This window comes from Lingula anatina, chromosome 10 (genome assembly GCF_051362555.1).
Source record: "Lingula anatina isolate TDL-2025a chromosome 10, LinAna3.0, whole genome shotgun sequence".
Lineage (NCBI taxonomy): Eukaryota > Metazoa > Brachiopoda > Lingulata > Lingulida > Lingulidae > Lingula > Lingula anatina.
Window position 1 is genome coordinate 15,973,949 of NC_141776.1, and position 26,396 is coordinate 16,000,344.

General features: G+C 36.1%; 2 protein-coding genes across 2 annotated transcripts; one reads left to right on the forward strand and one right to left on the reverse strand.

Annotated features, from left to right (window-relative positions):
* The first annotated feature begins 660 nt into the window (after positions 1-660).
* LOC106172263 (tetraspanin-7) lies at positions 661-19,834 on the forward strand. Its single transcript, XM_013552894.2, has 7 exons — positions 661-860; positions 9,810-9,998; positions 15,438-15,512; positions 15,886-15,975; positions 16,422-16,592; positions 16,836-16,919; positions 17,275-19,834. The coding sequence occupies exons 1-7, from the start codon at positions 762-764 to the stop codon at positions 17,344-17,346; spliced, it is 780 nt and encodes a 259-aa protein (XP_013408348.2). The 5' UTR covers positions 661-761; the 3' UTR covers positions 17,347-19,834.
* Positions 19,835-21,008: 1,174 nt separating this feature from the next.
* Positions 21,009-25,864, reverse strand: LOC106172262 (uncharacterized). The gene is made up of 6 exons (XM_086997620.1): positions 25,077-25,864; positions 23,758-24,045; positions 23,367-23,487; positions 22,777-22,874; positions 21,935-22,075; positions 21,009-21,601 (listed from the first exon to the last, which is right to left on the reverse strand). The coding sequence occupies exons 3-6, from the start codon at positions 23,481-23,483 to the stop codon at positions 21,463-21,465; spliced, it is 495 nt and encodes a 164-aa protein (XP_086853746.1). The 5' UTR covers positions 23,484-23,487; positions 23,758-24,045; positions 25,077-25,864; the 3' UTR covers positions 21,009-21,462.
* Positions 25,865-26,396: the final 532 nt, after the last annotated feature.

Below are 26,396 nucleotides of genomic sequence, written 5' to 3' on the forward strand. Positions count from 1 at the left end.
CAGGAGGTTTGTTATGTCCAGTAAAAAGATGGCCGTCACAGGCCATCTTAGGTTGGAAGACAGTGGTCGTCACACATCAGAGAGTTTCATGCCGAAAAACTCCCTTCAGTGGAAATTTTCTCTCCAGAAATATATATGCTCGTATATCGTATAAACATATATTGGATTCCAAAGTCATATTGGTAATAATGGTTTTCATTGGTTTTCATTTGGTGAAATAAAAATACCCAGTGATCATTAAAATTCAGAGTACAAATAGATAAACTCTCAATTTCAAATACTCTGCATGTACATGTATCACGAATTCCTTTAAAAGGGGGATAATTAAAACAAAATATTCCTGTGCGTGGCAGATAGAAAACGGTAGACATTTTTCTTATCAGTATGTTGGTTTATTTTTCTATTAATTCATTCATTTTTGAAGGGATGGGGATCCCCCGGGTTTGTGTTTTTAGGGGATTGGAAACGGGAAAGAAGAGGGTACACTGTAATTCCTCCCAAGGGGAACGACGCACGTGCCTCCAGGCTCCCCGCTTTTGTACTTATGCGTTTAACTCTCTTGTAATAAAATATCTGCTTTCTGACCTGAAATGACACGTGGCTTGTGGCCGGATATGACATGCTTGCAAGTTCCAGTGATTAGCCTCTCTTTCAGCAAGCAGTCATCTTCCTGAACGAATTTAATAAACAAGGTCACGTCATCGGAAGAAGCTTGTGTGGCCGTCGCACGCTGAGAGAAAAGTCTTGAAGAATAAACAGAAATGGCAGGAGGAACAGAGCGTGCCAAGTCCTACATGGCCACTGGAGCTTATGTGGGCTGTATAAAGATTCTGCTGACCGTTTATAACTTTGTATTTTGGGTAAGTAGTGCGAAAATGTTGACTCGAAAGTTCTAAGTCTTCAGCGGGTTATCAAAGCGCGACGGAGAAATAGGCTGGCGAAATCGAGAAAGTAAATCATCAACTAGGTGATGAGGGAATAAGGGTCATGTGCGAATGATAACCGAGACAGACTAATATTTAGGGTCGTTTGTAGTTCTTGTATTGATTTTGTGGCCCACCTGACGTGTAATTTTAATTAGACATTGGGGACCAAATCACCAGTCAAATTCCGGTTCAGTGAACCATGCAGTGCTTATGCAGTTTACTTTTCCAGCCAGCCAATTTATTTATTTATTTATTTATTTATTTATTTATTTATTTATTTATTTTTGCTTACTGATTTTATGCTGTTCAACCTTAAAATGACCTCTGCTCTCATGATGTTTTAGCACGAAAAGCCATGAATAGGTACTCCTACATGTATATACATTGTACTTTTTTGTATGTAGGGTCCAAGATGGGTAAACTGAATAAATGTGTGTAGCAAGATAAAGCTACATGTGTATACTGGAAGTATGAAGATTCATATCAAAACACCATATAGGTCTTTAAGAAGTAAATAAGTTAGAATACTGGTGTATCTAACAGTATGAATATCTACTATAAAGATGTAATATGTAATATCCAAGTTTTTGGCCCCTGAAGAAGGCCTAATATAAAAGCAAGTCGCCATGGGACCTAAGTTACAGTACACAAAACATTTTTAAGATATTAGAGCTTATGAATTTTTCACTAAACATAAGATTATAAAGATTAGTATCACTGACAGATATGGCAATATACATGTATACATAAACAGATGCTCTGTGCAATCATGTGATGGACAGCTAGTAGACAAAGTCCACTCCACATGGTTGTAAGAGAGCTTCAGATTAGCTCTTTGAGGTCAGTTACGCTGACTGTTCTAAAGTGAATGGTCCACTGGCTCATAACAATATTCTAAACCTGTATGGGATGAATATTTTAGTAAGGCATCTAATTGTCTATTTACATGAGTAGATATTGATTATTTATAGTGGTACATTATGAATCTTAGATAGTTGATATTATAAATAAATAAATAAATAAATAAATAAATAAATAAATAAATAGATAGATAAATAATTGAATAGATAAAAAAAATAAGTAAATAAGGTAATATTAGAAAGAATATCAAAATTACTACAGGCAATTAATTGAAATAAGTATATTTGATGACCCTTTTAAAAAAAAGAAGGTGGTTGTTGCTTGCAAAAAAAAAAAAAAAATTCAAGAGCCATTACTGGAGTGAGTTGGTGTTTCTTGTCACTAATCTTTCAAGTGAATGATATATTATTTGCACTAAGAAATTGTGTACTCAGCAGCAAGTGCACATAGGGGAATAGTGACTGATTATAGTAAATGTATAACAAAAAACACAGCTGTACCAGCTAGGTGACTAACCACACACACTGAACACACTGTATACAAGGTATTGATTGTCTACTCTGATGGCCTTTTGAGAGTGCATTCATGTCTGAAAATTTTCACAGTCCAGTAGTTTGGTTTTATCAAGGGAGTATAGATATGTTTATTCCTTATTTACTAATATATACAGTAATTTTACAGAGATCTAGAAATGTTCACCATGGCCAGTACTATATATATATATATATATATATATATATATATATATATATATATGTACATCACACTTACATGTACAAGTATACTGTAATAGTAGACACATTTATATATATATATATATATATATATATATATATATATATATATATATATATTTTTTTTTTTTTTTTTTTTTTTTTTTGTCAGTTCATCATTTTGTTCATAAGTAATATATGAGAATGTTTGCCTGTTGAATAAAACATGAATTCTTAGGATAATTTGTCTTGGGGGGGCCCACTGCTAGATAGATGTACATTAATAATGTACCAGCAGTGGTGACCACTGGGATATATGATACTGGTAGCTTCATTGTGTACAAATGAGGAAGTTGTATTCCCAGCAGGTCTAATTTAGTCTTGTTGTTTAACGGCAGCAAGTCGCATTCACAGCAGGACCAGCTTGGACTAGCCCAATGCTTCACCACCAGACCTGTTAATACTTCTGATTTCATCTGGAGTCTCACGATTTGGGGACATCTCCTGACCTCCTGTTTCAGACTAAAGATACCCTGATTTGCCAGGCTTTTTTTCCTTCTCTTTTTAAGAGTAATAAAACCTTTCTTGTTTATTGTATATCTAATGTAACCTTAATTTATAAAAATGAAAACAATTCACCAACTTAAAGAATTACTCAATAGCAGATTTGATGGTGATTTTTTTTTTTTTTTTTTTTTTGGGGGGGGGAGGGAGAATACTGTCTACAAATCCTACGTCTCATGTTGAACACTTTCACTGTGAACATCCCACCAATATCCAGCTCTAATAAAGCTAAATTATCAATTATTCATTGCCAACTGAGTACATACAAATTGCCTGAACCTGTACATAGTGTACAACTGGGCAAAATGTACTTGAGCCGACCTGGTGGTTACAATTGTAAAGAACTGTACCAGTACACATGAGGTTTGCTAGAGTTATTGCCCATTATTGTGTGGGTGGTTGTACAGACCAACCCAACAGAGTTGTGTTATTTTAAGTATAAGTACTAAATAGAAATTTTAGGTAGAATACTCAGAATTGGCAAAATCAGTGGGTGTATGGGATCCTTGCTGGTGGGGAGAGCAGAGAGCTCCTAGCCTCTTTGAAGGGTTATTAGAACCAGACACCAGAAAGATTTGTAGGAAGTGGATATAGAGTCTATCTATGTACAGAAGCAGGCACATGTAAATTGGGGTGGGGGGGGGGGGGGGTAAATCTTCACTGACGTGCATTACAAGTAAAAATGCAGAACAAGAAGATAAGCAGAAAACAATTGAAGGTTAATTTGTATGCGACTGAAGCATGAAGAGATGAGCCACATGGTCGGTTGAACAAGTATGTAAATGGACATTTTTTTTCCCGTTGTCTGAGAATGTTCAGGGCATTATAGATGATGGTGATTCTTGAATAGAAGTTTTAATAATATCCTCCTCCAAAAAAAAAAGGAAAGTTTTAGATTATTAGGAAATTAATATGATAATTTGAACAATAAAAATTATTTAATAAGCAACACATTTCAGGTCTGAAATAATCCGAGAAATAAAATATAAATAAATGTTTTTATTTATAAAGTAATTAAAAACTTAGAAAGATAGACTGTTAAAAGGAGTCGATTTGTTACCAACTAATTTGTCTTAACAACTGATACATCAGGTCAGATATTATCTGTAGTTCACTACTCTCTTTCAACAGAATATGAATAACATTCTGCTGGAAATCAATTTCCCTTTCAGCACAGTGCCACATCTATCTCTTCTCTCACTGCTGAGATGAAAACCTTGGAGACCTCTCTGCATAAGACAAAAAATGCATAGATTTTTTCTGTCTGTCTCTACTTAATGCTTTCATAAGTTTGACATTAAGTGATAATTTATGGAAGTTCTGGTTACCCTCTGGAGTGAAAAACAAGATCGCTTCCCACTTAGAGAGCTACAGTGTTTTTATAACACTGCGTCATAGACTTATATACAGGTACCCTGAGTATTCACCTTGACTCTCGCTCCCATCTCTACTAGCCGTTCTCTGGTATTCAGGTAACTTCCCTCTTGGAGATTATGCTGTATTTAATTGTACCACCAGCGTTAGTGCTGGCGGTACACATGGTTTCGGTCCCGTCCGGATCGTTCCGCCGGACGGCTACCGTTACCGCTTCTCCTCCTAGACGGTAAGGGCCCCCGTACCCATCTCATGGATTTAGGTCACCTATAATCTCAACTCGTTCCACGTAAAATTTGGGCTTTGTCGGTATTGGGGTCTGGGTGTGGTACTCATTACAATGCACCCTTGTCTAAAAATGGCAAAATTAAATGCTAATTATCTACCCTACGGAAGGAGTTATTGGAAAAATTTCTATAGACGGCTTTCCAAAAGTCATATGTGTAGATTTCAAATATACCCTTGGATTTGACCTTTGACCTTTACTTCAAGGTCAAATGGGTCAAAATTTTCAAAAAAATGAAATTTTTTACGAAAAAAAATTTTTTTGCCCTGTTATTCAGACACTACACAGACTTAACCAATAATATTATTGGAAAAGTGTTACCCTTCAGGTCATCTTTCATCTCCATGAATTTGGGGTCAATCGGTGCATGTTCACGGGAGTAGTGGCCATAAGATACCGAAACTGAAAACTGTCTCTAATTCAAGAACCGTTAATGCTAGAGACCCATTCTTTTTTGCATTTTGTAGAGCATGTAAAGCCCAACACTGGAGGTGGTCTCGGTTTTTTTGTATTCCATACGGTTTTCGAGTTACGCTGTATCAAAAAGTACATATTGGTGGTAAAAGCAAAATGTGCAGTACGGTAATGGATAATAAATTTTGAACTCTGGGAAAATAAAACATAAGGCTTGGCAAAGCAGACAACTTGTGTTCAAAAATGACATTATTTCATCAAATTTGAACCTCTGAAACTTCAGAGTACCTCCTATTTCAGGAATTTTGACCAAAATGACATTTTCTTTATTTTAATTAATTTTTTCTGTACGAAATTTAAGGCACATTATGGTAACTCCAAAATTATAACATTTAGTCCCTTTTATCTCCAAAACTGGCAGAGATAGGTCCGTAGTTACTATTGAACTTGAATAGGAAGTCATATACTGGCAATCTATATGTGACCTTAAAATTGACCTTTGACCTACTTTTCACCATGAACTGAACTTTGCAAATTTTGCTTCCCTTTTATCTCCAAAACTGGCAGAGATAGGTCCGTAGTTACTATTGAACTTGAATAGGAAGTCATATACTGGCAATCTAAATGTGACCTTAAAATTGACCTTTGACCTACTTTTCACCATGAACTGAACTTTGCAAATTTTGCTTCCCTTTTATCTCCAAAACTGGCAGAGATAGGTCCATAGTTACTATTGAACTTGAATAGGAAGTCATATACTGGCAATCTAAATGTGATCTTAAAATTGACCTTTGACCTACTTTTCACCATGAACTGAACTTTGCAAATTTTGCTTCCCTTTTGTCTCCAAAACTGGCTGAGATAGGTCCATAGTTAGTATTGAACTTGAATAGAAAGTCATATACTGGCAATCTAAATGTGACCTTAAAATTGACCTTTGACCTACTTTTCACCATGAATTGAACTTTGCAAATTTTGCTTCCCTTTTATCTCCAAAACTGGCAGAGATAGGTCCGTAGTTACTATTGAACTTGAATAGGAAGTCATATACTGGCAATCTATATGTGACCTTAAAATTGACCTTTGACCTACTTTTCACCATGAACTGAACTTTGCAAATTTTGCTTCCCTTTTATCTCCAAAACTGGCAGAGATAGGTCCGTAGTTACTATTGAACTTGAATAGGAAGTCATATACTGGCAATCTAAATGTGACCTTAAAATTGACCTTTGACCTACTTTTCACCATGAACTGAACTTTGCAAATTTTGCTTTCCTTTTATCTCCAAAACTGGCAGAGATAGGTCCGTAGTTACTATTGAACTTGAATAGGAAGTCATATACTGGCAATCTAAATGTGACCTTAAAATTGACCTTTGACCTACTTTACACCATGAACTGAATTTTGCAAATTTTGCTTTCCTTTTATCTCCAAAACTGGCTGAGATAGGTCCATAGTTACTATTGAACTTGAATAGGAAGTCATATACTGGCAATCTAAATGTGACCTTAAAATTGACCTTTGACCTACTTTTCACCATGAACTGAACTTTGCAAATTTTGCTTCCCTTTTGTCTCCAAAACTGGCAGAGATAGGTCCATAGTTTCTATTGAACTTGAATAGGAAGTCATATACTGGCAATCTAAATGTGACCTTAAAATTGACTTTTGACCTACTAATCACCATGAACTGAACTTTGCAAATTTTGCTTTCCTTTTATCTCCAAAACTGGCAGAGATAGGTCCATAGTTACTATTGAACTTGATAAGAAAGTCATATACTGGCAATCTAAATGTGACCTTGAAATTGACCTTTGACCTACTTTTCACCATGAACTGAATTTTTCAAATTTTGCTTCCCTTTTATCTCCAAAACTGGCAGAGATAGGTCCATAGTTACTATTGAACTTGAATAGGAAGTCCTATACTGGCAAACTAAGAGTGACCTTGAAATTGACCTTTGACCTACTTTTTATCATGAAGTGAACTCTGCTAATTTCTTTCTCTTTTAACTTCAAACTTGACAGAGATAGGTCCATAGTTACTCTTGAACTTGAATAGGAAGTCATATACTGGCAATTTACTGTGACCTTGAAATTGACCCTTGACCTATCTTACAAAGAACTTAAATTTGATTGTACCATATATATTTTTTGCAATAGTTTAAAAATTCTTGTTGATTGCATTTTTACAGCTTGTCAAGCACAAAACTGGTGGCTGTGTCCCTTATTTTGTGTATGTGGGGGTCTATACGAATGCGCTTGCTCCAGCTGGTGGTACAATATTCGGAGGCGGTATCGCCTCTCTGATCCTCTAGTTCATTTATCACAGACACAGATTTACGCTGAATTGCTCAAATTGAATCTCTCATTTACAATTCCCTGTCTTGGTGGAACAGTTTTCACATTGTCAATTATAATATCTTACTACATAATGTTCTAGAGCCAGCTGACCCAATAGCAATACCAGGCCCGTAGCCAGCAATTTCAGAAGGGGGGTTCGTTTTCTGAAAAAGTGGACCTTTTACCATAAAATCCTCAAGTACATAGATCAAATTTTACCTTTTCCAAGCAAAAAGGGTGGTTCTTTCGAACCCCCCGAACCCCCCCTGGCTACGGGCCTGAATACTGTATCTTTCTCAGTGCATTATTAGCACACCATATAACCACATGCATCAACATATAAGCAGGGTGTACTGTAGAGCAACTACAGGATAATTGATATATTTCCTAGTTTGTCATGAACATCTCTGTGGGCAATTTTCAGTAATTGATATTTCTTGTCTATCACTCTTCACTTTGTCTGGCACACACATGTAGGTAGGGGGCCTATAATTCAGTTATAATATTTGCATTTGGTGATGTGTTGGAGTCTCGTGGGCATTCTTCTGTTTTGTTTTTTGAGGTAAAACATAATGCTCTGGTCCTACAGGAATTGATACTAACTGGAAAGAGTATAATTCACCAAGGGAAATTATATAGGTGGGTGGGGGTGAATTGAAAATAAAGATAGTATGTACATATAGAGACACATTTGCATTAGAATCTCACAGGAGCTTTTCTGCTTTTCCTTTCTCTGCCAATTTATTCATCCTTAAAAGTGGAAAATAAGACACTGAATTGATCATAATTCACCAAGGGGATGTCTGAGAGGGAAAATCGAAATTGAAAAGAAAGGGAAAGAAAAAAATTATGTGAAATAGACAGATTGACTGACTGACTTGAAAGCACTGCTGCACTAGGACCACAGTCATTCCTCCTGTCTGAATTCGCCTTGCTTATTTGATGAAAGGAATTATTCAAAAATTGCTTCCTCTCAGCGGAGCATTATTCATGGAAAATGAAACCTTCTGGGCCTGTTGATGGGAAGATGAAAAACAAAAGGAGAGAAAGGGAGGGGGGGGGGGGGAGAAACAAGAAATGATAGAATGATCAACTTAGAGTAGTTGAATGGCTAACCAAAAACTAACCCATTTGACTTAATTATCGGTAATTTTTGGAATCAGGAAAATTGTATTTTTAATGGTGCCTTCATAAAGTACTAGTAGAACTACGGGATTGCGTTTCAATTTTGGTGATACCACTCAAAGTGAATGTTCTAATTTAAAAAACTTATGGCTTAAAACATACCATGACTGTAAAATTCACTATTTCCCCCTTTGAAAGGATTGAGGTATTACCATACTAGTAGATAACACTGGAAAATGGACAGTGATCGTGATCCAGTGATCAGGGGTTATGTACACACTTGTATGCAAGCACCTGTTTTCACATCAAGCACCTGTTTCCACATTATTTGATGACTCAGATACCTCAAGTCAGTACCTATAATAAATGTGATTCACAAGAGTTTTTATCTAATCAGAAACACTCCTGACCTACATAAAGTATATATAAGGAGTAGTAACACACATGAGAGATTAACCGATTAAAGTTTGTTTATTTTGTATCAGGAAAGTAATTTGCTTTTCTGACAAAATTACTCTGAAGAGTAATTAGTTTCAATTGATCACGTTTGAACAAATAATGTGATGTATGATCAATTATCAAACATCCTCTACTTTTTCTTTTTACTGTTTTACCACAGGAATCCGTTTCATTATTTATTCCAGTAGATGTGTACAGATTTACCTTTTGGCATTTATGTAGTAAAATTGGTTAATTATTTATTGTTAAAACTGAACAATTAGTTGTGAACTTTAACTTCAAAGTTGAATAGGTACATGTACAAGTTTGATAATAGTCTTTATCTTCATGTCATATTTAAAACTTGTTTATAATTACTGTGCCTACTGGTAGCTGTTAGGTTATCATTCATTTATCACTGCCCCCCCCCCACCCCGCCCTTGCCTCCGAGTTCTGCAATTAGTAGTAACTTTAAAATGAGCAAATTTAAAACATGTATATAGTCATAGCCTTTTCATATACAGGTGCATCTTCATAAATCTTCATTTTTTGTAATATATTTATCTATGTAATATTTAACTAATATTACTTTATAATATATAATCAGTTCTGGGGCACACTTGGTAGCTACTAGTGTGTTACAAATATGCCTGCAGACTTGTAACTATGAAATTTTGCCTGTGTACAAAAAAAGTATTTTGATGTCAAATTGTGAAAATTTTATTTATTTATTTATCTATTTATTTATTTATTTATGACTATTTCAGATCACTGGTATAGCTGTCCTGGTATTAGGAATATGGATCGTGGCAGGGTTACAGAAGTACACTGAGTTACTGGACGGCTATCCTTCGGCCGCGACATGGGCCATCATCGGGACTGGAGCCGCCATTGTCATCATCGCCTCCTTTGCTTGTTACTGCACCTTCAAGGGGTATGGGCGGCTCTTGTATATTGTAAGTATACTCATCCTTCTGTCTTGCTTACACTGGGATAGTTGAGTGGGCATCTGACCAAAAGAACGTGATATTTATCTGATGGTTGTGAATCCAGTGTTTTAGAGCTGCATTTAAACATCGATTTCATGCTGATAAATGACTGAAATGATTCTAAATCACACTTCTGCAGGCATGAAATATTAAACCTTCAGGAGTTTACAGGTACAAAAACGAGCCTTTTACTAGAACTTGAGAATGATTCATTTTGGAGTTCATTTTTGCAAGCCTTTTCATCAAGTATGTTGGTCAGTTTTGTTTCTTCTTTGGTCTGACTGTCTGTTTGTTTGTTCATGCTCTACAAGACTGACATTCAGCAAAATATCAGTTCCAACATGTTCCATGTATTGTAAAGTAACCTGGAAAACTATATTCTGTCCCTGGAACTACTGCACTTTCTGACAAAATTTTCCTGGAAAACCCTGGATAAACTTTTTTCACATCTTGGTTGAACCCTGATAAACAGAAGAAACCACCTGCAAGTTTCTATGTGGCATTGACGTATACATCACAAATTTTTAAAGGTTGCTGTGGAAACTCATTTACAATTAGCTGTCTCTGATATTAATCATTTCTGCATATACACAGGATTCATTTCGAACACGAGCATACAGTATATCGTGACATATTGTTGTTCTTTGGACTGGAAATATCGGCCATTTCATCTTCTCATGCATCCATAAGAGATGCTGTAGGATTATTATTCTCTCTCTCTCTCTCTCTCTCTCTCTCTCTCTCTCTCTCTCTCTCTCTCTCTCTCTCTCTCTCTCTCTCTCTCTCTCTCTCTCTCTCTCTCTGTTTATTTGTCAACACATATTCATAAGCAGATTCCAAGGCAATACAAACATGTCATGTTAAAATCAATACTGCTATGCCATTGGCAATAAATAATAAAATTTATTGCCAATGGCATAGCAGTTTCACAAAAAGCTGCTATGAAGAAATGCATTCAGTGCACCCTCCACTGTGTGACGTTATTGAACATGAACCTAACCACAGTGAATGTAGAAGGACATATCGATACGCACAGGGAGATAGCAGGTGTAAGACAGAACAACAGAAAATCGATCATATCTTGTATTCACGTAAAAGTTACATGCTTGTCTAAGATCACAGGTGCTCTGATAAACAATAGCTGAGCATCACTAATAGCAAATTTTAATGTGTTCGACTATAGCTATCTGAAGCGGCTGATGAAAATTGAGTATGCTTCAATGAGTCTAGAATGAAAGGAAACATGGCAGATCAGAAATTCTTCGCCCTAAGAATTAAGCCATGGCGACTTTGAAGATCAAATTATGCTAAAAGCCCATCATCTTCTCTTTTAGTTCCAACAGTGCAGTAAAATGCAGAACTTGCTGAATAGGGAAAATGAACCCTGGTTCTTAAGGTTAGGTTTTATGCTGAAAATTGTAAAAATTAAATATTTGGCATTACCTAGGAAATATTTTCTGAAGGTGAAATCCTTTCCTTAAAAAGTCATATTGATTGCAATCACCCAGAGTTTGATTGATTATTTCACTAAGGACAGTGGACTCATCATTTGCCCCCCACCGCATCCACCCTTCTGCCATCTGTGTAAAAAATATAGAACTGTAAAATTGTTAATATAGATATTTCATGTTGTATATATATACTTATTAATCCTGTTGCAGTTTACTGGCTATATATGGAACACTTGTTTGATGTTTTTTACAATATTCACCTTAACATTGCTGAAAAAAATTACAGGAGAAAGGGATGTGTGAGAGATCGATTATATGGACTACCCTTGTTACTTAAAAGCTTGAAGATATAGGATTAGTGGGAAACAAATGACAATGATAAATGCCAATAAAGCTCGGGACGCTCCATTATGATTACAAAAGTGCTTCATTTCTGATGGCTTCGGCAAAATCTCGTTAACCTAATGTGTCTGATAAAGGTGAAGGCCTGAAGGAAATTGGTGGAAAGGTTCTTCACTGTGGCGTTGTCTAGAAAGGTCATCTTGATTGAAGTGGATTTATTGATTTTTGTTCGTTATGGAGAAGGTGGTTTTGTTGCATCATCCCGTCTGATACATTACAGCTGTCCCCATGCCAAATGCCAGTAAACTTGAGGCCGGAGAAGTGATGATTTGTAAATATGTTCTTATTCTGACAACTGGTATGGACCAGTTGATTTTAATCAATTTTAATAAAAAATTCTTAGACCCTCTTCATAAACAAATAAAGTTTCATTTGTCAATAGCTATAGCAAAATCAACTGAGATTTACCAGACAATATCTCCTCTGTTGACTGTTAGACTTCATCAGGGAAATGAAGGCAGTGATTTATTTGTCTATTTTAATATAAAAAATTTTGATGAATTTGATTTAAATTAATTTTAAAATACACATAGCTAATGAAACTGGTCAACATTCCACCTTCTTGGCTTGAAGGGCCAGTATTCTTTTACATTTTTTAAAAAAGATTAATAATTTGTTATATTATGGGTCTTTCTTAGGCCCATTTCACATCGTACGATATACTTATATCAGTGTATGAAATGGCCGCTGCCCGCCAGCCCGAGGCTGGTAACTTTCAGGCCGGGCGGGTAAGATTTGCAAATTACCTGCCCGACGGGCTGGCTATTTTTACAGCCTATTTTCACCTTTTATTTTGTCTATGTTCACAAGCGATTTCAGCAAAATATCAAATAAACTCACTGTTTTCACCCACTTTCATAGAAGCAAAGAACTAACCATAGCTTGCAATCGAATGCTCGTATCAAAATGTAACCAACAGTCTCCCTCTCAGTGGCCTCGTTTTCGAAGTTCCGTCTGTGTGATATGAAGTTGAAAGACAATTTGAAACGAGGCACATTGTTCTTAACCAGCTTCAGTGCACAGCAGATAACGTTATGTCATTGTTTTGTGTAGAGGAGATACCGCGAGTAGCAATTTGTAGGTTGAGAGTAAAAAAAATGTGAAAGTATAAAAAAAATTATGATATTGATTAAATAGACTTATAGGTACATGAAGCACGTGCTTATAATCTACAGTAATAAAGGCAACGGAGGCAAATTAAAGGAGAATTTTACAAAAAATTTGAATCCCAAAATTATGAGTGAACGTACGAGTTTACACCGTGCGTCAGATGTAGTTCTTTTCACACGTGCTTTCATCTTGAGCTGTCAAAAATGAAAAAATTCTATCAAGTCTGATAGAGAAGTTCACAAAAGAAAAACAATTGAGGAAAGAAATAAAAATAACAAAGATTACGACAGAACCAAACGAAAGAGAACAAATTGGGACCCATGGAAAGGTGACTTCGATTTGCAATTAGTCGAGCGGCAACATTTTTTGTAAAACCGTAACTCGAAAGTATCACGCATTGCAACCGAGCGCAAGCATCTCAATCCAATAACTCGCCCATACTCGCCCCATATAATATATTGTAGCCTCTATGTGATATATATAGCTATTCTCAGTAAGCAATGCTTTCGAGATACGGGGCCCTGCAGGACTGTCTATGGGCCATTAGCGTGCAGGACCGTTCCCGACCGCTTTTTAAAGCTTAAAAGCGATATTCAAAGGGACCCTACGTGCTAAATTCTTTCTTCTTTATTGTAAGCACAGAGATTGATTTATTTGACAACAATATATATATTTGGTCATACTTGTTGCTATACAGAAAAGCAAAAATTATGATCAAATGATATCACGAAATCGGAATAAAAGTTATGAATAAATTATTGAAGAAGAAATGAGTTAGCCTGCAAGGTGAACATAAACTGAATTGACTACCCCCGCCCTCCCCCGCCCGCTAAAGGGCCCTGAAATTTTTTGGTATTTTAGATGGTGAATGGTGCCATTTGGTGTGGTTTAGAACTATGATTCAACTAGTGAAAGTCTTATTTCAAGAGGTGAGGTTTTTTTACAGAAATTAAAAGGGGGCGTCAGGAGCCCCCTGACCCCCTCTAAATCCAACACTGACAAGGTATCATTCAGTAGAAATTCCAACCAATTTCTTAATTTCCATGCATAAGGCATGATATTGCCCTTTCATTTCCAAATTACTCTCCCCAGAATGCATTCTAGACCCCCTCAGCATACCTCTCTTAACTCTAGGGGTTATCATAACTAGGGCAGGTAACTACATGGCCGGGCTGGTAACTTTTCAGAGTTACCTGCCCGGCGGTCTGGCTAGTAATTTCCTTGAATTTCATACACTGCTTATATCTGTATCAAATTCTTTTGAGAGATAAACAATGGAGTAGTGTTGCTTTTTAATAAGAGTGTCATCTAATCAGACCCCCCTCTCTGGCATGGCCAGTGAATTGATATAATTTTGACTGGTCCAAACATTTGGAAAAAAAAAAAACTAAAAGTGAAAGTGAGCAAAATACCCTGTACCATGATTAAACATGTCAGGATGTTGCAGTGCAGATAAACATACTGCAAAATGTGAAAAGAGTCTTAGGAATTAATGCACTGGACCAAAACAGAGAGTGGTCTGAATCAGAAAATATTCACAAAATTTCTCTCTCTCTCTTAGCTGAAAGGATCAGAAGGCTTAAAAGTGACTGGTTCATGTACACTGATAATCTGTGGCTTATTTGAGATCTAATAATGGACCCCTCTTATACAGTGTATATGCTTTGTATATTCATCAACACGAGAAATACAAGATCAGATTTTTTTTTTTTTTTTTTTTTTTTTTTTTTTTTTTTTTTTTTTTTTTGTGTGTAAAAACAAACTGTGTCTCAGGGTTGATTGAAGAATATTAGGTACACATTTTTCAGTAAAAAAACTACTTTGTCTCGGGGGTCGATCTTATGAGACTAAACCAGACTGACAGATCATTTCCCCCCGAATTGATAAAATATCATTGATAGACTTGCTCAACGTCATCCAGGGATTCTGAACTGTAGGTTAGCTGGGACCAATGATTGACAGGGGGGATTGAAAACTTCAATCCTATGGAGAGTGCCAGACAAAGGAAATTAGACTTAGTAAAGCAGCGTGATTAAATGCTAATTTGATTGAAGATGGTGCACGCAGACTGGCTGCCATACCAGTACCAGCTGAGAGTGCTGCCCCCTTTTGGCAAAAGAGGATATTAAAAAACTGCATGTTCATCTGGACAGAATACATTTACATTGGAAAGTGTACTCTTTCAAACAAAAGCTGAATATATTACAACCACTTGATATGTATTCTTCTGGTTGTTTTCAAAGTAAGAATGATAACAGAGCTTTAATATAAAAAGAGTTACATTTTCAAACATTAATATACTGTCACAGCACTGAACAAAACTGCCAATATAAGCAGACAACACCATCTTTGACTGTAACAAGAACATGTACTGTATATTTAAAAGGCAATTGTACCTTTAAATGCAATATTACAATAAGCAATACATTATCTTCTATTTCAGTATGCGGCCTTCCTGATGGTAGTATTCCTGGCTGAGCTTGCTGCTGGCGCCACCTTCCTTGTGTTCAAGGGTCAAGTAAGTGTCGCACCCTGAATGTCCAAGGTCACTCAGGCACTGGAAACTCGCCCCTATTTTCACTGTCATTTCATCAGGAAATGTCTACTCTGAATGAAAATTTGATCCAGATTCTATGCAATTTCTTAAATTGGGTAAACTAAAGGGGTAAAAACATCCCCCTCAGAAAAAAAACTGCTTCGAAATTGCCTGAAAAGAAGAGAAGGAGTAAACAATGTCACCTTCATTAAAAAAAAAAAACAATATGTCAATATGTCAATGCCTCACCTCTTGGCATCTTTCTTAATTCACTGAGTGACATCTGTGTAATGTGGAATGTCAGCGTCAACAGTATTTTAGATTTTAAATATGCCTCTTTTGTCAATCCTTTCAGGTACAAACTAGTCTGAAAACTGGCATGAACAACACCATGAACAGCTACACGGACGGCTCTGACAATGCCATGGACAAAGTGCAACAATCAGTAAGTGTGGTTGCCATGGAAACCATTCTGTTATTTTGACACTATACATATACAACACCCTATACGTGTTTTTCAGGAACAAAGCTGTTTATTTATTATGTGTGCTGCTTCAGATTTGTGGAAAAAAATGTGATATAGCACAGTGTGAATATTGATTTATTAGAAAAAATTGTCAAATTGCCAAATGTGTTCTATATTAAAAACTTTTTGATTATAGCATTAAATGAATGTCATACACCTAGTAAAGTGAATATATACTTCAGATCAAGTGTTGTGGTAAATATGTGATATAGAACAGTGTGTTCTTTTAATAGAATTTTTTTTTCAGATTGCCATATTTGTACTATGTTAAAAACTGTTATGATTATTTTCATTACACTGTATTAAATTTTTTTATGAATACACCATGAAAGGAACATCATATAAAATGAATATATACACTTCAGATCAAGTGCTGTGGTATTAACAGCTATGTTGACTGGCACTATGTCAGCTATGGAAACAAGACGCGAAACAAAGTGACTGTGCCAAAGTCTTGCTGTGTAACCAGTAGTAACTGTACCAATACAGGTCTGTCATTGAATCTGAACCAGACCAGTGCCAGCATTTATGTGGAGGTATGGACAATTTTGCTTTGAAGAAGGGTGACTTTTTGCCAAAAAGTGTTAGTTCATATAAGAGCCAATATGTTTGTCTGTGCAAAATTTGGGCATCACTGATGTTAGTGCAACAGTCCTTTTTATCGTGGAATGCCCCAGAGGTATAAGTTGGGTTTATAGCCTAAAATATTCTATAAATGAAACCATTTGCCTTGACAATTATTTATTTTTTGATGGATCTCTACTGGATTCTTTTCCCAGGGCTGTCACCGTAAGATAGTGTCAGGGATGGAAGGTAACATTGCTATCATTGGATCTGCTGTGCTTGGATTCTCATTCCTACAGGTATAGTATGTTTATTCAGACTTTTTTGCTTTTTATTTCAATTTAAATTCGATATCTCTTTTGTTTCTTGGTGGTTTCCTGCCTCAAGCGGACCCTAGACCCTGGTTGTAAGACCCTGTGCATATACTTTTTCAAGTGCATTCCTTGTCTTAGCATATGAAAAAAAAAAGACAAAATGTCAGTTTCCTCTACCACTGAGGGTAGAGTACTTCCACTCAACCTCCTCTAAATTAATGAAATGTCTTATCTGATTGGGGCTGTAGGTACCATTGCAGTTTTTCTGCTTAGAGAAATCATATTTTCATTTTTAATTCATTATTATAATACATGTACTGTATATATTTTTCATTTTCAGTTACTGGGCTCTGTTTTGGCCTGTTGTCTTGGTAAAGGCATCAACAAGGCCAAGTATGAACAAGTGGCATAAGGCAAGAACTGCCTTGAATTACCAACTGAAAAACTGGACAAGTTTGAAGAAGTTACTTCCATAATTTGGAGATTTTTCTTTCTTGCCTGTCAAAAATCATTATGTAAAATTAAATCGTTTAGATATAGTTTGGAGCTATATGAAATTTATCAAGAGGAATAACAAAATATATTGAGAACAACCACAATAAATGGCAGAAAAGAGTGGTATAATACAATTCATTTTATTACATTAATTCATGTTATATAATTTACATGTATTCCTTTATTTTGTCAGAAGTTGATAAGGTCCAAGATAGAAAGTTGACATTCAGTTACAGATATTCTAGTCCCAAACATGAGCACAAGGTCTGTTTTCTTTACACTGAAAAAGTCAACGTCCAACATACCAGAATCAAAAGCTGCATAGAGCTGTATTTAGACCAGGGCCAACTTAGACCAGACAAAGACTGAATGATGTCACAAAACCAGATTTCAGTACATCTTTTGAAATGTTTACCTGTCGTGCAGCCAGGCAGGCCTCAAGTAGTAGATTTACGTAATTTTCTTTCTTCTTATTCTTCATCTGACCTCTTGCAAATAAGCAATTTTTGCCTCAGGTTCCATTGGCATGAGTGAAAGTTTTCGGGGTACCCTAGTAAAGCTTAATTTCAGGATTTTCTGTCTTCATTTCGATCATTTTCTTTATATGGTCTAAATGCGACGAGGAATTGCAAGTGTTTTCTGGATTTCCAGTTTTAACTATTTTAATCCATATCTTTGGCCAGACCTTATGTTTGATCAGTCTGTCAAAAGCTATAGGCACCAGTTATTCTATGCCTGGTTTAAGTTGGTTCTGGTATAACCACAGCATAAAAATATGAAAATATTTTATTCCCCATAAGCATAGCAAAATCAGATATATTCCATACCTAAGCATGACCACCGAGTGCAGTATTATGGCAATGCTATTTGAGATTTCCATTATAATCATTATGACCTCGTCATGTTACTAATTCAATATTAAATGTAGTTTATATGACTGTAGACTTTGGCGTAGCTTGGATAGAATTTCATGCAGGCATGATGTAAGTTTTTTTTTTTTTTTCATCCAAATATTTTTTTTTTTCCGTTTTGATGAGCTTTCTTTGCGTAAGGTGACTAATGGGCCGCATCTTTATGTTCAAACAATACTTGATGCTAGCTTCGCTAATACTAAGTCATATTTTGAACTCACAAGATCAGAAAGTTAATGTTTCACAGTGCAGTTACCATGTTTTGACAATCACTTTCAAGGTAAATGATATAAATGTGAAAAAAAAAATTATTCAAGCGTGTTATTCTACAACCTTTCATCATTGCTCAAACAAACTCTACATACAAGTTGTACTACATGTGCATCCACAGAAGTTAAATATTTTGGGACTTTCGCAAATTTATGTGTAATTTTGACAATGTGTTTGATGGTTTAGTGTAAAAGGAAATATCGAAGGTGTAATATATATACTTTATTGTACTAACTATCAATTTTTCTTTGTAATCAGTATTTCACTTCTTTTGATGTATTGCATGTTACACATGTATATTAGAAATTGGATTAATAATGCAACTTTAGAATTGAGGTTGAAGTTTCCTTTATATGAAAATGAAATAAAAAGGGTATATGGTCACAGATATTTTAAGCGATAAAGTGGGATAAATGCCAGTGTGATTCAAAGTAGATATAAAGTTGGTAGTCTAAGCAAAAAAGGGGCATTGCCAATTTCTATCAGACCTTTCTCATTATTCAGTGATTGGGAAATTTTTGTGGTAAATGATATTTATTCATGATTAAATTACTTTGAAAATTTGCTGTCCATAAAGACTGATTTATGGATATAGCACAAAGTTGGCTTTTTAATTCCGTTATGTTGTTATTTTGTGTATTTTTGTTATGGAAAGTATTGTGAAAGATTGGGCTGGTATTAACAGATATTTTCCCTTAATGGGATCAGCGTCTTTAGTTGTTCTCTGTATACTTACTAAATTTTGTAAGTCATTTACAGTTTAATTGTTGTAAAATGGTTTGAAATGTGTCAATTAAGTATCACCGTGCTCAACATTGTTTAAAGCTTACTTAAGGATGGAATATGTATGGGATTTTTGCCATTATTTAACATACATGTGAAAGTTGGGATAACATCGATGCAGAACTAATGACGATTTCCAGTACTGTGGTTTCTTAAAATATAACCCATTTCATAGATGGATACATAAAGTTTAACATAAAATTTTGCATGGTTTATTCACAGTCATTTATTTATGGAGTATATATGTTTACAAAACTTTGTAGTGTTTACTAAACTTAGAGACAGAATTGCACGTTTTGCTAAATCGATTATAATGATTACAAGGCCACACTTTAAACTGTTAGTTGTCACTGACAAGAAAATTGTACAGTGAAGTTTTAGTGGTATTGCTTTGGTGTACTTTCACCAAGATTTGTAACTGAATAAAGAATGGCAAACACATAGACACGTTATTTTCATTGGTAGGTAACCTACATATATACAGGATTGTCCTTCTAAATTTGCATTTTCAATTTGTAACTTGGAAATCCTAGCTATCCCGTCCCATTATCTGAATATCCATGTGACTTGTTGTACATAATGAAAACTTGGCGGTGTTGATGCTATTAAACATGTTATATTGCATCAAAATTGACAAAACCCCTGCTTTGGGCACTGTCATCATTATTTTCTGCACTGCCTGTACATTTGACGGCCTTGCTGCCTTGTTTTTAATATCATTTGTTAACCACTTTCTTTGACTCGTACAGCAAACGGATAGGGATTTAAATTGGGTAACAAACTGTTTTCATTATGTTCTAGATAGCTTCGTCGTGTCTTCTTGTCCATTGTATCAGGTATCGGAGCCTCACTAATGGACCATACACTTTTCTAATGCACGATTATGAGGCAAAGCTGAAATACACCTCTACTGTGTCGATTATTTACTTGATAAAATAAAGTGTACACAGCATTCACAAACTGATTTTTGTTTAGAAATAAAGCACGTTTACATCAACAATTCCAGAAAAGATATATTCAAAACTCCATAATAGTAAGGTTATCTGCTGTGAAATTTTGCAATAGTGTGACACGTACCACCTTTGGCGGCAAAACATTGGCAAAAAATAGGCGCTTGGCAAGTCAGCTGAACCCAATGGATTTATTATGCTAGGCCTCTTTTGTATATATTAACTGCTCATAGTCCTACCAGCATTTCGTATAATCACAGAAAGTACATGAAAAGTCGAAGTTGACAACCTCAAAGAAGTATGCTTCGTTTCATTTAAACATCTAGGAACAGCCACCCAAACAACCGTAGTGAATTTACAGATGGAATACGGAAAATTTTCCTTCAAAAGCAATGTCCAGGTAAATGTATTTTTTAAAAAAACATAGCTCATAAGGCGTTCGTGGCTAGAGAAAATGTGTTGTCAAATATAAACTACCTTGTGTATACCACTTCTGCATAACTAATATGTGGTGATTATTTCTAAATATACATGTACTGTAGAAAGGTACCTTTGGCCTGGTCTTTGTATGACTTATGACAGATCATTTTCTGTCAAACAGTCGCACAGCCGATTTTTGACAGCTTTGCTTCCTTTAAAAATGTTGCAGATGCCCTCGGCGTGTCTTCTGGTCCATATTGTATCAAATCTCAGTGCCTCGTCGACGGACTACTTCACTTATGCAAAATTATTTAGAGGCAAAACTACAACACACCTCCACATGCAGTGTCGATAATTTACTTTGTGAAATATAATGTGCATGGCATTAAAAAACTGATTTTTGCTTAGAAATTAAACGCGTTTACATCACCAATTCCAAAACAGATACTATCTGATTAATTGTCTCTATTCAAAAGTATTATGCATCAAAATGTGTCATTTATTTTAAATCACACAAAGGGTTTATGTTCCTTCACCTCGGAGAATAGCCTGTTGCAGAATTGCTTAAAATAATGCTTTGAAGAAATGAGCATCAAAACATGATTTTGCGCAAGATGATAGTTTAATGCAACTCAAAAAGGCAATAAAAGCATAGAATCTGGACATTTTGGGCTTGTAACCTTTTTGGTTTGATCTTATCTATTTCATATCGGGGTCAAATTCATTAGCATCAATCTTGCCATCATTATTTTCATCCATGGCATCAAATTCTTCATTGGCGTCTCCGCCGGACCCTTCCGCGCCTTGCATGAACTCCTCTTTTGAAAGCGACCCATCACTGAAAAATGAATTGGAATCGATAGTATTGCAAAAATTTTAGATGATGCAACATGCATGGAACAAAAGCAACCTCTGTTTCATGGTATTCTGTACTTTGTAAGAAATTAATAATAATAATAATTCACTAAAAATGCAAAAGAAGTTGTTAAAATGCTATTTGTTACATAGGTAAATATACCTATCAATCCTTACATATCCTATGTATCTATTATTCGTATCTAGTCTGCACAATTCTACATCTTACAAAAAGTAGAAAGGATTTGTAAATAATTAAAATATTTAAAAATTTAAAAAGCACGTCTAAACCCAAACATTATGACCAACATCTCACCCGTCAGTATCCAAACTATTAAAATAATCGCTAGCGCTTATATCGGAATCAAAATCGGCATCAGAATCCGGAAGGGAACTGGAATCAGAATCTGGAAGGGATCTATGACCTGGCGTACATCGGCATGTCACTAAGAAAGGACTGAAATTAGATGATGCTCAATAAAGAAAGTGTTCCGTAAAAGCAACTACAATAGATTGGGTATCTGTATGTGAAGATTAAAATCATTCTTCATTGGTGGCCTCTAGTTACGCATCACAAAAGGTTCATTTTTACCTCTATAGGTCTTAATATTTATTAATCTTCTAACATTTTGAAAACCGAGGTCACTTCCGCCGTGGGCTCCCGCGGTTTGTATACGCATGGATACCAGCCTATGCAAATTTATTAACAGGTGGAGTAAATAAATTGGCGAAACTGCGCGGGCGTTTGAAGCAGACAACTGCAGTTACCGACAGAAAATTGAGCGTGATTGATCAACGGTCAGCGGAACCCAATGGATTAATTATGTTGAATATCATAGTACAAATACTGTATGCACATGTGCGTCGAAGGTCAAATATTGTCACTAGCTGTACAATAAATTACAATGGACCAGCGTCCATAATCTAATGAATAATGTTAAAGTGACCTACGAGGGAAATGATCAAAGTGGACCAAAGCATTTTGTCTAAAAGGTAAGGAAATATTACTGATTAATCCGACAATGTTGCGTTCGGCAAAGAATCTAACAGGCAATTTTCTCCTGTCTTACGACGGTGGCCACGAGGTAGATGTTAATTGACTGAAGTATCATACATGCGGCACATATACATGCACTAATGAAGCGCTGACAAACATACCGTGGACGCTCAATTACCGCACCGCAGCTTTCTCTGCACCCTCCCTTGCATGCACAGCCAAAGATATTGCAACTGCCTTTGCCACATTGATACGAGGTCTGAAAAAGATGGACAGAAATATTAGATGCCGGGGGACAGCGAGAAATCCTTCAAACGGAAAATGATATTTTACCCCCTCCCCCCCCCCCCCCCCCTCCAACTCGTACGTAATCCGAGGAGAATCTGGGCTCGATAACTCGAAGGCATCGCAAACATTGCAATCCATCTCCTATGCGATGGTGATTGCACCCCAGTCGCAAGTTGCGATGCTGTCGAGTTATCGACCCTGGACTGGACTTTAACTACAAATATATATATGCAAGTAAATCACGTTTTAGTTATTTGTGCCTGGCGCCAATGCTTTTCAGAATACCTGTCTTTTACGCTACTGTAGTTGTTAGTTGTGATCCCTTCAAAACGCTACTTAAAGACAAGAAGATATCTTAAATAAATATTTGGGTTGTTAGTAGGAAGTGTTGGGTTAACGAGACAGGTCACATCGGTTTTAAACATCAGATAATTTAGATTATATATATATATATATTTCTTACCTTATGACAGTCCTGACAGAAACCGTCAAAAGTAACGCAACAAACGGCTTGAGAATATTCTATCAGGAAAGCCGCCAAACAGGCTGCTACAAGAAGGCCAGCAAAATTGACAGCCATCTTCCTAAATTTGAAAATTATAAAGAAAACGCTATTTTTCTAGATAAAAATCATACCAGACATATGTACAATGGGACAGTTTTCAAAACGTCTGTGATTATCAATTGATGTGGGATCTTAAAAGGTAAGCACAAAACATTCAGTAAAAATGGTAGTTGTAGACTTCAAAGTAGTCTTTGCTGTTTATACAATAAAACAATGCAATCTTAAGAGATTAGACATAAAAAAAACAGATTTCCATTAACTGAAAATCAATTTGATAAAACCATCTCACCTGTACTCCTTGCAAGTCTAATGTGGAAATCGACGCAAGTCAACTGAATCAAATGATGTAATCGTACAAGATCCAACTCGATGACAACGTAACTCATTATATATCTGGTTTCATATACAGGTGGTATGCAAATGATATGCAAATGATATGCAAATCCAAAGGTCAAAGGAGACCCAGTTGATACTGCAACGAAGTTGAAGACTTCAAAGAGTGGGTTTCGCCCATCAAAGTATCATCAAAGAGTTTGTTTTCAATAGAACTTTATCTTGTCCTTGTTCACCCACATTTCTAATGTAAAAACACAACGATGGGGTAGTTAATAGTACTCGAGTGAGAAAAATTAAAATATCACCAAAGGGCACAAACGTACTACATAAGATCTTGGTCTAATCCTTAGAACAAATATATCAAAATATGCCAATAGAATAATTGTCTACTATTACTAAGAATACTACATTTACTGCGATAAGCATAGTATAAAAACAACATTCGTCATCTCGGCTGTAAATCATAAAGTCAAAATTGAAGAATAAATAACATATGGGATCACCTAATAGGCTATGGTGAACATATTTGAGGAAAATGCAATTTGAAATAATAATTATAATTATTTTGTTGTTGTTGTTGTAATTAAATCTTTCATTCATATATTTATTTACTTCACTATTTGGTTTTGCTGTTTTGGTAACCAGCCTCTGGATACGTTGTTAGTACATGGTACATGTACCTTTATGGACGTGTACAGAAGCAGACGTCAACTTTTGCAACCAGCAGATTGAAGTGATTTGATATTTCCTTTACAAATGGATTAAATAAGGCGGCAATTATAAGGCGGCAATAATCTTGAAATAGTGAACGTAACCCTGTCCTTGTTACAAACGTACACAAAACGAACATTCGAGGAAGCTTGTAAGTGATGGACTTGGCATGTAAAAATAAGTAATACTATTCAGCGCGACGCGTAAAGCTGTAACTCACCGCAGCTTAAAACGATTTTATCTTCTAAACATCATACATGTAGGTGCCCGCCATAATACGATGACCGAGTTGCTTTCATTGCAAAAAGATTTTTCTCTATTCAGGATAAAAGCAAATGTTGTTGTGTTTCGAATATCGTCATTATTTACCAAAAATAATGAAACCTGAAAAGCATATAACGGACAGACTTTGTGAAGCCTTTATTTAATTTATCTCTGATATTGCTGATTTGTGTATTAAACTCTTATTATTTGTTTAACTTTGCACGAACTAGTTTTGGGTGGTTTCTTCTTTACTATCTAAAATAGTAATATAAATAGAAATATATCTAAACGAATTACCTCTGAATCAACCTGTGGGAAAAGTAACATATCTGCGGAGGTCACGCCCATCTGCTTGTCGCCAAGAGCAGTAGAAGACGATGTTTTTCAACTAAGATCACCAGATATCAGTCAGGTTTCGTACATGCATAGAAATTGACTGATCCAAATATGAATACATGTAGCTTAATGCAGTCCATGCACCTGTTGTAGCTTGAATTCTCTTTCCCAGTTAAACACAGATTGTTTTAGATTTAGATTTCGCATTCAGTATCACCTACCGCATTCTGTGTATACGAAGTGTACATGTATTTAGCTCAAAAGGTGATCTTTAGACGAAGGAAATTCAGAAGTTTGAACGGGCACACGTCCACAGAGGGGGACGTCACACGAGGATAAGTAGTAAATAATGCACTGTCCACGAGCCCGATATCACGATAGCAGGCCGAGCGCCAGCGAGGCATGCTATCGTGGATATCGGGCGAGGGGGTAACAGTGCATTATTTGTCATACATACAAAGGGAAATCGTGCGTGTTCCCCACCCAAAACCCCTAACTTTGAATAGAACACGCTGATATCACCGCGCATGGGGTGATATCAGAGAATGGCCTTTCCCCGCGTTTACTGCCTAATTGCGGTCACCGTCCAATCATCTTCGTTTGCGTTAGTGGTTTTCTGAGTAGTTGGCCGATTTCCTGCCCATCTTCCGCACGTGGCAGTCACTCCGTCTCATTCATAGTATCGGTCCCTGCAATCCTTTTGTTTTGATATCAGCCCCGTGGTATGTATAGACAAATAATTCTAATAGCCGTATTTACCCGGTTTATGGGGCTTACGTTGAAACCGGTTTTGTTACATTAACTCATTCCAGGCCCGTAGCCAGGGGGGTTCGGGGGGTTCGAAAGAACCACCCCTTTTGCTGGGAAAAGGTCCACTTTGGGAAAAATTTGATCTAGGTACATGATGTTTTTATGGGAAAAGGTCCACTTTTTCAGAAAAAAAAAAACCCTTTTGGAACTGCTGGCTACGGGCCTGCATTCCCAGTTGGCTCTACAAGGCCAAAATTGTCTAACTGGGCAAATTAGCCCCGGTTATTTAAGCCAATTAGTCAACTCTGCGGTGGTTTCTCGCTATTTACTGAAAGCAGCTAAGAGGTAATTAAGCCGAACGCACAAGAAAGCTACATTGATTTTATTTAAATTACTTGGCCGTGGATTCCAAATTGTAATCGTCCAGTGTACAGCTGTTGTCAATGTCATAAAATTTACCGTTGGATTGTAAAATCAAACAATTAACCAAATCTCTTAATAATTTTCAGTTTGTCTAATACAAAATACCAT